We start from the raw sequence: 13,253 nt of genomic DNA on the forward strand, positions 1-13,253 counted from the left end.
ACTGTTTTCTTGTAGTGTTAATTCAAATAAAACTTTCAAATTTAAAGAAACTTTCCATTTATGGAAACCTTCCTCTTTCAACAACTTCCCACTTTTGTAAACCACAACAGTATTCCCTTTCTCATGCCAACACACGCCAAATCCAAGAAAATATTCATCTTATCAATCATTAATTGTCACAATCGCTACAACTTTAAACAAAAATACATAATGAAAGATAAGATACAACTGCACCAAGCTAAAACAACAAATTATATCCCAAAATAGACAAAATCATGCATCGACTTGTTTCTCGAACCATTTCTTGAACTTTGCCTTCATCCTCGCCTTTGACTCCCAAGTCTGCTCCTCAACACCATCACAATCCTACAAAATTCTTATCAAAGGAATCTTCTTCCGCCGAAGCTCCTTGATTCTCCTCTCGAGCACCCTTACTAGTCTCACCTCCAAAGTCATGTTGGGCTAAAGATCTACAAGAATCTTAGCCAACAACTGATCATTCTTATGAAGACACTTCCTCAGCATTTACACATGGAAGACCTTGTGGAATGCATGCATAACTTCAGGCAACTCCAACTTATATGCAACCGGTCTCACCCGCTCAACCACTCTAAATGAGCTCATGTACTTCAGACTCAACTTAGTCTCATAATGTCTTGTTCAGACCCCGCAACATTGCCATCTTGAGGTACACTCTATCTCCAACCTGAAACTCAAGATCCTTGCTCCTCTTATAAGCATAACTCCTCTGCCGATCCTAAGCCTCATTCATTATTAGCTTCAGAACCCGAATCTTCTCCGAGATCTCATGAACAAAATCTGCACCATATATGCTCCTCTCCTTGAAACGACCGCACCCGGATTCCCAGTCCTCACATAAGATCCACGGGAAATGATCTCACTGTAACCCCATAATTCTAATGAGACAACCAGCGTAGAACTCGCTTCTTACAAAACTTCCACCAATACACCAAACACACCTCATCTAGTTACTGAGTCTCACAAGCAACCACCCCTACTGACCGAGTTACAAGAGAGGTGGGCTGGAATATTTGATTCCGTCCAGCCACGGAAAACACTTCCCCACAATTATTCCAACTCACTATCAACTCCTCTAGTGTCGAACGGCACCTCCACCTGGTGTGTCGAACGACATCTCCACTTGGTGTGTCAAGCGACACCTCCACCTGGTGTGTCGAGCGGCACCTACACAATTATTCCAACTCACTATCAACTCCTCTAGTGTCGAACGAGACCTTCTCTAGTGTCGAACGTCACCCATCGCACCACTTGTGAACCAACACACACACCGATGCTACCGACATCACTTCCGTCAATCTCTCCTCATCCAAACCTAACTCCAGCTGTCCTCCTAGGAACCAAACACACAACAGCATGCTGGTGTCGTTCGACCGTCAAACACACCCCAACTTTACCACAAAACCGTCTATACCATACCACAATACAAACACTTGATTAAAACACAAACCAACCGTCCATTTCACAAACCCACCGTTGGATATAAATATCATAGCACGACGAAGCTCTTCACCAAATTTCAGCCAAATCAAACTCTGTTTCATCCTACAAACGATGCCCCGAAGTAGCCCTCTCAAACCAGTTCGCGTTGTTCATCCGCAGGTGTTGGTGTCGAGCCCACAATGGTGTCGAACGACACCAACCCAGAAATCACGATCTGAGCCTCTCTTCAAGCTTCTTCTCACCGTAAAACCATAATCCTTCACAACCATCTATTCCCTAATCGATTAAACATCAAACAATACGACTTATCTGGATAACAACCATGAGGAAGCCTCCTTGACTCTCCTAATCCACCATCAAGTAATCACATCCTTCTACTTACACATGAAGAGGATGGATCTCCTTTCCCCTCCCTTCCGATTGAGATCACCACAACTCTCTTTGCTTCTCTCCTCCTAGAACCACCAAAAGAGATCCCTCTGCTCCTCTTAACCCTCCTCACGGCTCCCTTTTCTCTCAGGATCAAACTCACAATCTCTCTTTGTCTTTCTCCTTCTCTCTTAGAAGCGACCAAATACTACCCTCCCCCAGAAAATAGGCTGCTCGCGCCTTTTAAAACGAGATTTAGGGTTTCCAAACTAAACCAAGCTAAACCGATCGATTTTGAAACACACCAACCAACCACCAGTTTACTGGTGTCGATCGACACCCACCCAAAATTGGATTTGGGATATAAAGCTCATAGCACCACGAAGCTCTCCACCAAATTTCAGCCAAATCGGACTCCGTTTCATCCTCCAAACGTTGCCCCGACCGACATCACAATAGTGTCGAACGACACCAACCCATAAATCACGATCTGAGCCTCTCTTCAAGCTCCTTCTCGCCGCAAAACCCTAATTATTTACAACCATCTATTCTCTAATCGATTAAACATCAAACAACATGACTTACCTGGATAACAACCATGAGAAAGCCTCCTTGACTCTCCTAATCCAGCATCAAGTAATCACATCCTTCTCCATACACATGAAGAGGATGGATCTCCTTTCCCCACCTTGGTGTCGATCGACACCAACCCAAAATTGGGTTTGGGATGTTACACTCCCCCCCCCCCCACCTGATTCCAGCACAACGGTGTACGACATGACCTCCAATACAACACCTAATAAGGAGTCATCTAGATACTCGTCTGGTAGTTGTTGTTGTAATCAAACTCTACCAAGCTTAGATGATTCGCCCATTGATGCACCTTAGTGCCCATCTATGTCTGAAATGCTCTCCAAAACACTAAAGTGAACTTGGAATCCCTATCAGACACAATACTCGTTGGCACTCCATGCAATCTGAATATCTCCTTCACATACTTGGTAGCCAAAATTGATTTTCCATCGATCTTCTTTTTGGCCAGAAAATGTATAGACTTAGTCGACTGGTCCACAATGACCCAAATCGCTTCAAAAGTTGAGACATTGGCAATCCTACCACGAAATCCATCGTGATCATATCCCACTTCTTCTCTAGAATAGGTAAACTCTGCAATAAGCCAATCGGAACCTAATGCTCAGCCTTCACTAACTAGCAAACATCATATTTCGCGGCCCAATCAGCTACATCTTTCTTCATCCCGACCCAATGATAATACCGCTTGAGGTCACAATACATCTTAGTCACTCCTGGAAGAATAGAAAACATATTCGCATGAGCCTATCTCAGAATCTCCCACCTCAACTCCTTATCTTTGGGCACACAAATTCGTCCATGCACAAATATGGTACCATTATCGGAGACATGATACTCCAAACCAACATCCCTAGAGGCATTCACTAGTCCCTCATCCCTCTCATGTGCCAACCAAAGTCTACTCAAAAGATTGGCTTGGTCTGATGCCTCTAATCCCAAAGGCTCTTGTGAAATAACACACAACCTCAATGCATTATCTCACCCACCAGAGATTCCATATCCGGCTCCTGGGCCGAAGCCGTATGCTTTCGACTTAGAGAATCTACAACCAAGTTAGCTTTACCAGGGTGATAAGCTATCTCTAGGTCATAATCTGCCACTAACTTTATCCATTGCCTTTGCCTCAAATTTAGTTGAGGCTGAGTGAAAATGTATTTCAAGCTCTTATGATCTGTAAAAACATGTACCTTCCCGCCATAAAGATAAGACCTCCAAATCTTCAGGGCAAAAATCAGAGTTGTCATCTCCAAGCCAAGGGTAGGACAAACTGTCCAAATGCTTCTGCAATTGCTTCAACGCGTAGGCAATAATCTTCCTATGCTACATCAACACACACCCCAAGCCAACTCTAGAAGCATTTGTATAAACCACATAACGCTCACTCTGCTCTGGCAATGCTTAGGAACCTCATGATCTTCGTGGGCTATACATACAACCATCAAAAATCAAACCATGAAAAGGACAAACATCCATCCGCCTGCTGAGTAATGGTGTCAACCGACAATGATCACCAGATCTCCACCTTCCAACGCGTCCATGGCTCTCCTAGAGGCCATTTCAACTCATAAAACCACAAAACTAAGCAACCAAGCAAGAAAAGACAATCAACCCACTCACAAAAACAAAGAAATTAGAGATCTTAGCTTAGAGAAGCCATGGTCATGCACCCACCTTTCCAACAAAAAGTTTCTGACTAACAATGATGAATCCAATACCACAGCAAGCCTCCCAACACATCCTTAGCCTTAGATCTTCATTCACCGGGACAAATCTCTCTAAAAACGGCTTAGAACTCTCAGGAAACTCACAAAAACTATTTATCTCTTTTCAAACTCTATGGAAGACGAAAAAAGGCTAAAAAAAATAAGGGCATCGGGTTTCTTTCTTCAATACCCGAACCCTAGAGTTTCCCCACTAAACCAAACCAAACCGGAGAGATTAGAAATAACTCGAGCACTAACCGAATAGTGGTGTCAACAAACACCCTTTCTTGGTGTATACTGTATAGTCAAACCAAAAATTTGGTTTGCGGGTATTAGATGAAAAAACTTGAGGTTTTTTTAGTTAGAAAAATGAAGGGTGTGAATGGTTGCAGCGGTCAAGGCGAATAAATCCATCAGCGGATTAGACCGCTTTTTATTCACCATTTATCAAATACAATCCGCAGTGGTGCGGTCTAAAGATAATAGAAAAAAACGATACAAACCAACTGCGGACCGTTTTTGTTTACAAATATAGTTGGTCCGTCCTATTTTTGGAGTGGTCTAAACCGCTAATGGATTTGATCACCCCGACCTCAATCACCATTCAGACCCGAAATGTATCGATTAATTTGGGTAACAAAATAAATTACTGAAATCTGATAACCGAACCGAATGGAACCATTATTTAGTTGGTATCTTCCGTCAATCGAATCAATTTGCTTTCTTCCTCTCCTCATTCTCTATCTCTCTCTCTCTTCTTGTCATTCCTCTGCAGGTAAAGGCTTCGTTGAATCTTCTTTCTCTTTATTATGTCTTTCTTTCTTAGATCTCAAAAGTAGAGTGATTGATTAACCCTAATTAATCAATTGTTCTTGGATAATACAATTTCACCTAATGATTGATTGAGATTATCACCACCGGATCTGATAACTGCCGTCTGTCTGTGAATTACAAGAAAGTAAAATAAAACCCTAATTTTTTTGCTTCAGGGTTGTTTTAGTTCTTCTTGATTTTTAGTATTTGATCTCTCTTTTTTTTTTTTTTTTAATAACTTTTGCAGTTGAAGACGACGATTCGATCTTTGCTTCTTTGGGCAAATTAGAGATGCAGGTAGTAGTTTTTTTTTTTTTTTTTTTTTTTTGATGTTATGAATTTCACTATAATTATAACTTAGGGTTGTCTGAGAATTTTTTTTGGCTAAAAAAAATGATTGATTGGTTGATGTGGTGTTTGTAAAAATAGGCATCATCACGAGCGAGACTGTTTAAGGAATACAAAGAGGTTCAGCGTGAGAAAGTAGCTGATCCAGATATTCAATTGGTGTGTGACGATACCAACATTTTCAAATGGACCGCTCTTATCAAGGGACCGTCTGAGACGCCTTATGAAGGCGGAGTTTTTCAGCTTGCATTTGCTGTTCCTGAACCGTATCCTCTACAACCTCCTCAAGTGCGATTCTTGACCAAGATATTTCATCCAAATGTGCACTTCAAGGTTCAGTGAAAACGATGCGGTTTTTGTAATCTCTTTGCTACAAACGTTTTCTTTTCTTTTCTTCTTTTTTCTTACATTCTTTGGATTTGTAGACAGGGGAAATATGCCTCGACATACTCAAGAATGCGTGGAGTCCCGCTTGGACGCTTCAGTCCGTTTGTAGAGCCATCATAGCATTGATGGCTCATCCTGAACCGGACAGTCCTCTTAACTGCGACTCAGGTGAAAACAAACAACAACAAAAAAAAAAAAAAAAAGAGAATATGCAACTGCCTTTTAGTGTAACTAGAAATAATATGACACTTCTGTTTTCGTTGTTTGTTGCTATTGAAGGTAATCTTCTTAGATCTGGGGATGTGAGAGGGTTCAATTCAATGGCAAGCATGTACACACGCCTCGCCGCTATGCCTAAAAAAGGATGATGATACTCTCTTTTCGATTTCGTTAATGATAAAATGATTTGCGACAAGTGAAGAATACATTATTTCAGTTTACAAGCAGATGTTTCTTCTTCTTATTATTAGTTTACAGTTTTACCAATATTACAATTGGACATGTCATGTCCACCGGTTTATGTAAGGAATTTGTCAAACCAGTCTGATGACTCTTTGATCATAAAACTCGTCACTTCGTGTCCAACTCCATCTTCTGCTTTGAACTGCTCTCAAGAAACATCAAAAAGTCTATTTTAATTTCTCTATCTGATACTGGTTGCAATTACAACTATATATAAGATTAGATCAATGATGATATACGTACCTTAAAATTTCCAGAAGAACCAGTTTCCTTATACGCCTTCTCAGCTCTCTTTAAAGGAACTTCTAGTCCGCCAAGAGGGCACCGAGGATCCTTGGCACCTGCATATGAAAATCCGGAAAAAAAACTTGTAAGTGTGTCAGAGCATATACTTGTAAGTGAATCAGATGGATAATGAGCACATATTGATTGTGCTGACCGTTAAGGATGTAAAGAGGTCGTGGAGCAATCACTGGTAATGAGTAAGGTGAATCAAACTTGGAAGCTAGTCCAGGAGCTATTCTGTTCCACACCTGTTTCAAGTCATCAAATACTTTACCAACTGTATATTTGAGTCGCTATCCGGATTCCTAGTCATTTTCAAGCTTTTTTACCTTGTCGACTACTTCTTTGTCGATTACAATCTTTCCCAGATCAATCCTTGCTTCTGAAACCATAGAAAGAAAGAAAAAAAGTGCAAAGGAATTATAATTCTCATACTTAAGTATATATTGAATCTTTGTTCAAAAAAAAAAAAAAGTATATATTGAATCTTTTAGTGAGTTTTTCAAAATCTGACCTTCAAATAAAGGTTTTAAACTGTTGACTCTTGCTTCCCACTCATCATTGTCGATTGCCCATCTAAATCCCTGCCCAACATACAAAAGTTTTTGAATTAGGAAACCATATATCCTCTTTTACAAGCAAAAGAATAGGTCTCATAGTTGCTATGCTGTTTAAGAAAAGAGTAGTAGTGATGATTTTTGCACCTGGACACCGATTAAAGGGACAGCCACGGAATAGCGGGTGTCAGCTGCAGCAGCAAACCAAGTATGCATCCCTGTATATTGGTTTCACAATGAACAAAAAGTTAGTGTATATGAACTTACTACTATTACTACAACAAATCATGCAACTCATCAGTTTGTTATATGACTGACCTCCTAGGGAAATGCCGGTGATTCCTATCCTTTTTGGGTCTATATCATCCCTCTTAGTAAGATATTCAGCTAGTTTGATCAAATCCCAAACCTGAGAAAAGACCAAAAAATAAAAATCAAATAGATGCGCAGTAAGATCGATGTCTTATACTCTAAAAGTGAAACCACAAAATGAAAGCTAAAAAGAGGCAATGGGTTTTTTACAGTATCAAAGATAAAAGGCATTGTGTTTCCATTTTTCCAAGATGATATAAGAGCCTGCATTGTAATATACACCCATATCAGAACTCAAAAGAGAAGAAAAATCAAAAAGGTCATATATAATGAATTTGTAACAAACATCATTATATGCAGTTTTGCAGTTGTAAGCGCGTTCCCCATGGTAGCGAGAGTCTAAACCAATGGCGACATATCCCCTCGAAGCATATGCCTAAGTAGAAATAAAACAGATATATATATATATATATATATATATATATATATAATCAAAACATTCCTCTGTTGATTAATTAAGAAGAAATCAAAAAGTAAAAAAAAAAAAAAATGATGTTACTTCGAGCCATGGCCTTAACCATTCTTTGTTTGTGTTTGTGCCGTGCATAAACACAATCGCTGGCCTTCTTTGTTCACTGCTCTTCTTCAGGCTTAATATAAGCAAAGGCAATCTCCCTTGCTCTGCATCCTTTATATTCCCCATTACAAATAGAATACAACTTTTTTTGTAAGACTTAACACAAAATATATTATACATAAGAATATATATATATATACCAAATATATTAGTTACCTCAGTGTGGAGATGAAGATTTTCTTCTTTAAGCATTTCTTTCAAGTCACCAATGTCTTCTTTTGGACAAGACTCTATTGCCTGTGTTTTGTAATGACCAAACAAACAAAAATCAAATTAGAAGAAGAGTAAAACTTTTGTAGGAAAAAAAAAAAAAGAAAAGGATTGAACATCATCTCACTTCTGTAGATGGAACATCGGATTGAAAGAGAGGGTTCTCGACAGGATTCGAATAATCCACCATTAGTGGAACTGGAGAGATTAAAGATTTAAAAGGAAGATTATTAAAATATGTGATTATGAAATCGGGAAAAAAATTAAAAGAAAGATTAGTAAATAAATCACCTTCGGGAGATCGTCGACTCAGGAGAACACGAAGGAACTCCGATCTAAACACTTGGGCTTGAGAATCCATAACTCCGTCTGGCGTCTCCGGTGATCGGTGGTGGGAGAAAAAGATTCGTTGTTCTGTTTTCGTTACTCAAAATTAATGTCAACGGCATGCAAATTTGCACAATTTTAGCTACCTGCTTGCTACTTCTTAATGAACGTGTTTTGGTTAACTTTATAAATACTTTTTTTTTTTTTTCGTCTCTTTGTTATTGATTTGATTTATAAAAATAAAAATAAAAACACTTTGATTTTGTCGTCACATTTTCGGATTTTTGCATTTTGGGTTTTTATTCGATTGCTATAAAAAAATTATTCGAAATGTTTTTCTAGCATCCACAAAAAAAAGAAAAAAAAAACATAACACATACTCAATTTAATATATATAATCTATATACGAAATTTTTTAAAAATCCTCAGTCTTTGAATACTCAAGTGAGAATACCTTCCACCAACTGGTATGGGAGAGGAACCTTTGTTTCCTAGGATTATATGGGCGATCTGGACAGCAAGAGACAAAAACATCTTTAACAATCGACAGCTACAACTTTGTGATGAAGCCATCATCAGTGCCTGCTTGTAAATTGAAATAAGAAAAAACAAGAACCACAGAGTCAAACACCAATGAGGCAATGAACATAGTGGCTTTTCTATAGTGCGGCTTGGAGATAAAAGACGTAGATAAGATTAGATCAGATCGCTCTAACTCTAAGCAAAGTCTTCTCTGCTAAATTAGGTATCAGAAATTTATTAGCATTAATGGGAAGTTCACTATTTGCACCCACAAAACACACACACACGCATACAGAAAAAAGGGTGATAAATGAAGTCTCTTTCAGCCTTATACATGACGAAAATTGAATAGTTTCATCATTGTACACATTATTGTGTTTAACCTTTTCATATACAAAGCCAACCAAAAAAAAACTTTTCTTTAAGATGGAGCTTAAGTAGTAGAGACCTAAATATTAATTGCTTAAACCCTGAAATTGAGAAAGATCGGTCAACAAATATGATAATAACCGTTGCGTTTTGCCGTTATGTCTCACCAAATCCAACTTTACAATTCTCAATCCTTAATTTTGTCATCACAAAGCTCAAACGCTATATTTCATATATCTCCAAACGCTAAAGATTTATCCGGAACCAAAAATTCTCTTCGAAGTGTAGAGAACGCTGACGTCTAAGAGATCCGAAGTAACAAGAGACGGACTGAGAAAATTACATTGACTCTTGAACGATTTCCTCGGTTACATCGATAACATCCTCAAACTCAACTTCTTTGGCTTCATACTCATCTTCTTCCACATCACTAACTTCACCATCCCGAAGATTTTGCCTCGCGAGTTTCTCCTCTTCATGAAGAGACTTCCACTGCATCACCCATTTTTCCCATTCTTCCTTTAATGCCTTCCTCTTCTCTCTGTCTTGTTCGCTCAACAGCAACGACACGTCCTGATCCTCTGCCTCGTACTTCTTGCTGTACTTTTTCAGGTTCTTTGCTATCTCTTCTTCCTTCTCCGCTGTCAAGAATGATGGCGGTCTTGGACGCCAAGCCAACTGTTTAACCATACACAAACATTTTTTTAGACATCGAAATGGATGATACTTGTTTGAGACCGAGTTTCTTTTTGTTACAGACCTGGAAGAAATGATCCTTCAGTGTTCGGTAAAGCAAATTCCCGTTGAAAGACCATATGGTGAACCCATTATCCATCTCGTGGACTGATGTCACTGCGGTTGCAACGTACCTTTGGAAAAAAAAAAAAGCGAACCACATCAGTCTGGAACAAAGAGAAACAACCAATGGACTGATTTAGTTTTAAGAGAGTAGTACCTTCCAGTTGGGTCCCATAAGATTTCCGTAGCCATGAAGTGTTCGGCTGTGGCCATTGTCTCGAGCTCATCCACGTTGAAGAATTCAAGCTGGCCATTGAATCCCTTTAACCCAGCAAGAATGATGTACTTGCCAGTGGGGGACCAGAAGAGGGCATTGGCTTGTTTGGCCTTCAAAGTTGCGAGCTTTGAAACCCTTCCAGTGTTCTGTGCAGTCTTCATTGTGTAGAAACTGACATCTGGTCTTGGTTGGTCACCATGAATCACAGCAAACCTGTGACCCTTGGGCTCCCACGCGAAAGCAATGATCTTGTCATTCTTGTTGTCCAGCTCAAGAACCTCGATGGGAATATCTCTCTCTTTGATACGGAAAAGCTCAAATCCAGAGTATGTGCTCTTCTTAGTTTTTGTGTATCGATCAACCTTGACAGCAAGATACTCTCCACTACTCTGCCAGTACATCTTGCAGTCGCTCACACTGAAGAGATTCTTCTGCCTCAACTCCACCTTGCTCGGGATTTGGATTAGAGCAGCCTGAAGAAAGACATGTAAATACAGAACAACTGGCAGAAAACTGAAGCAAATTGAGGATTCAGGGAAATAATAAAAACATACCTTGGCAGGTTGGTTTCCACCACCTTGTTCAGGAACAAACAATGAAAGGATAGAATCAGTAGGAGACCAGCAGATATCCACAACATTATCAACCTTCATGGATTTCTTGTCTATTAAGCTGAAAGTCTCAGTCTCATAGACAGAGATAGTGTTTTTGCTAAGCTTGGCAAAGTATTTATCATCATTTCCACCAGCCCATCTGCAGAAAAAGTTTACGAGATATCAACAAATGTGGACAATAGTTGAATAGAGAATAGATTTTGACTTTTTATATTCAGGACATTGATATGCAGTTGAAGATATTACCTGAAAACAGGCCAAGAGGCACCAGCAACACCACCAGGTCCTCCAATTGAAAACTCATCAGCACTACCCTTGAAATCTCTCATCATCCTACCGGTCCTCACATCAAAGACCTTAATCTCTACTTTCTGAGAGTTTGACAGAAATCAGAATCCTTTGTATAGAAATGATATACAAATAAAAGTTGGAAAGAACAGAAAGCAAAGATGCACTCACACTTGCATCTCGTGGGTTGCTTGGTTCTTGGCTATGGTAAGTTACCAGATATTTCTCACCTGGCGAGAAGTCAACTAGTTTTACCTAAAACGGAATCAACAAATTAAAACATGTCAATTTTCAGGCCAACAGAAGAAAAACAAAGCTACTACGTAGCGATTAAAAGGAAAGTCAAACCATAGAATGCTGATAACGCATGAGACGCGTGAATGTATCAGCACCACCCCAAACAGCTGCTCCTTGCTTGTGAAGTGTCACAAGGTATGTACCTAGAGGAGACCACTGCACATAACTCTCTGTCCAATACTGCATAGGAGGAGAACATCATTAATTCAAATAATGGATATATACAGGAAAATGTAACATTGCTCTAAACAGTCAATTAACAAATAATGGATATACACAGGAAAATGTAAGTAACTTACAGGACGCTTATGAACAGGTACAGGCATCTTCTGCCTAGGATCATTCCAGTAAACTTCAGTATCAGCGCCATGACGAATGACTAGCTGGTCCCGGGCTTTCTCATCAGTAAGCCATTTTTGATAATTTTCCTGAAAAAAAAAACACCTCAATAAAGAAACAAACATGCAACAAGATTTACGCAACTTTTAACTATATTGGTTAGTATACATACAATGCGTAAACAAATCCTAACTCTAATGCAGCTAGCAAACACATGAAATTCACTGAATCAAACCAGCAAATAACCAGCACAGACGCAGAGGAAGTTATTCAAAGACAATGATTCAAGGTAGCAAGGAGTAGAGTATATGATGAAAACGACACATACCGCAGGGACATAAGGCCTGGCCTGAGGAGGCTCCCACTCCTCCTTCACATTCATCAACCTGTCGAAATCATCAAACTTGTTTACATCAAAGATATGAGACTTGTCCAGCTTGTAGCCATGAGTCTTTTCCTTAGCATTTTGCGCTTCCTGCAAGATTGAGAAACAAACTCTTATAAGTAGAAGACCCCATTGAAACATACGAGGCCTACACAGAGATAGAGACACCTAAGCTAAATTAACTAAGCTGCTCGTAGTTAGTTAAATAACCTGAGCGGTATTGAACTCAATCAAACAGTAGCCCAAAGTCTTTTTGGTATCGGGATCAACGGGCATCCACAGTCCATTCTCCCTGATCACACCTAACTGGTTGTAAATTTTCTTGACAACACCTTCAAGTTTCTCATACTTTTCCCTGGTAACAACAGGGAGGTGATCTACTACGATTATGTTACCGAATCCAGTATCGAATTCTGACTGATCCTCGTGGTATACTGCTTCATCATCACTACCAATCCACCAAAGATTCCAAAAAAAAAACTCAGTTCCGTTGTTCGTACATTCTATAAAAACCAAGACGCAGCGATCTATTGAGAAAAAAATCTCACCTCGCGATCCCAAAATCGTCTCCAGGAGGAAGTTGGATGGAATCGAGATTAATCTCAGACCAATTAATCCCTAACTGAGCCGCTCGGCCATCTATATCAACGGCCGCAACCATGATTTCAAGAACTTATATCCAAGATTCTGTGCGCTTTGAGGAAGAAGAAGAAGAAGAAGAAGGGAAGAAAGTGAGAGCCTAGGGTTTTATTATAGTTTTGGCAGTGTTAAGCCGATGACGAAGACGGAGGAAGACTGAATATTTTCCCCGGACGGGTCGGGTCATGTAATTGGTTTGGACCTATATTATTCTAAAGCCCATTAACAATAATACAGCGACGAAAAGCCCATTATGCTCTGTTAATTCCTTTGACGATACATGTTTTTTTTTTACTCGC

At 39.5% G+C, this 13,253-nt stretch overlaps 2 protein-coding genes and 1 pseudogene across 4 annotated transcripts; 1 reads left to right on the forward strand and 2 right to left on the reverse strand.

The window, feature by feature from the left end:
- Positions 1 to 1,433: 1,433 nt before the first annotated feature.
- Positions 1,434 to 6,281, forward strand: LOC109124791 (ubiquitin-conjugating enzyme E2 PEX4). Of its 2 annotated transcripts, none has more exons than XM_010423132.3 (5): positions 1,434 to 5,106; positions 5,209 to 5,258; positions 5,391 to 5,642; positions 5,735 to 5,864; positions 5,976 to 6,281. In XM_010423132.3, exons 2-5 carry the CDS (start codon positions 5,253 to 5,255, stop codon positions 6,062 to 6,064), a joined length of 477 nt encoding a protein of 158 aa, XP_010421434.1. In that variant the 5' UTR covers positions 1,434 to 5,106; positions 5,209 to 5,252; the 3' UTR covers positions 6,065 to 6,281. The 2 variants fall into 2 exon arrangements, with proteins under 2 accessions (XP_010421434.1, XP_010421433.2); XM_010423131.3 differs by having other exon boundaries at positions 2,162 to 4,923.
- Positions 6,082 to 9,174, reverse strand: LOC104706894 (uncharacterized; annotated as a pseudogene). The gene is made up of 14 exons (XR_015564578.1): positions 8,941 to 9,174; positions 8,451 to 8,573; positions 8,287 to 8,357; positions 8,106 to 8,186; positions 7,872 to 8,000; positions 7,659 to 7,748; positions 7,523 to 7,576; positions 7,319 to 7,409; positions 7,148 to 7,218; positions 6,958 to 7,027; positions 6,773 to 6,825; positions 6,598 to 6,691; positions 6,402 to 6,499; positions 6,082 to 6,300 (listed from the first exon to the last, which is right to left on the reverse strand). The product of XR_015564578.1 is annotated as an uncharacterized LOC104706894 (transcript).
- A 401-nt stretch (positions 9,175 to 9,575) lies between these two features.
- LOC104706896 (eukaryotic translation initiation factor 3 subunit B) lies at positions 9,576 to 13,202 on the reverse strand. The gene is made up of 11 exons (XM_019228413.2): positions 12,864 to 13,202; positions 12,526 to 12,763; positions 12,259 to 12,405; positions 11,891 to 12,019; positions 11,643 to 11,771; positions 11,466 to 11,549; positions 11,253 to 11,377; positions 10,947 to 11,145; positions 10,333 to 10,865; positions 10,138 to 10,246; positions 9,576 to 10,055 (listed from the first exon to the last, which is right to left on the reverse strand). Exons 1-11 carry the CDS (start codon positions 12,974 to 12,976, stop codon positions 9,717 to 9,719), a joined length of 2,145 nt encoding a protein of 714 aa, XP_019083958.2. The 5' UTR covers positions 12,977 to 13,202; the 3' UTR covers positions 9,576 to 9,716.
- Between the last annotated feature and the right edge of the window lie 51 nt (positions 13,203 to 13,253).

The sequence above is a fragment of the Camelina sativa genome, chromosome 8 (genome assembly GCF_030686135.1).
Source record: "Camelina sativa cultivar CO46 ecotype springtype chromosome 8, ASM3068613v1".
In the NCBI taxonomy this organism is placed as follows: Eukaryota; Viridiplantae; Streptophyta; class Magnoliopsida; order Brassicales; family Brassicaceae; genus Camelina; species Camelina sativa.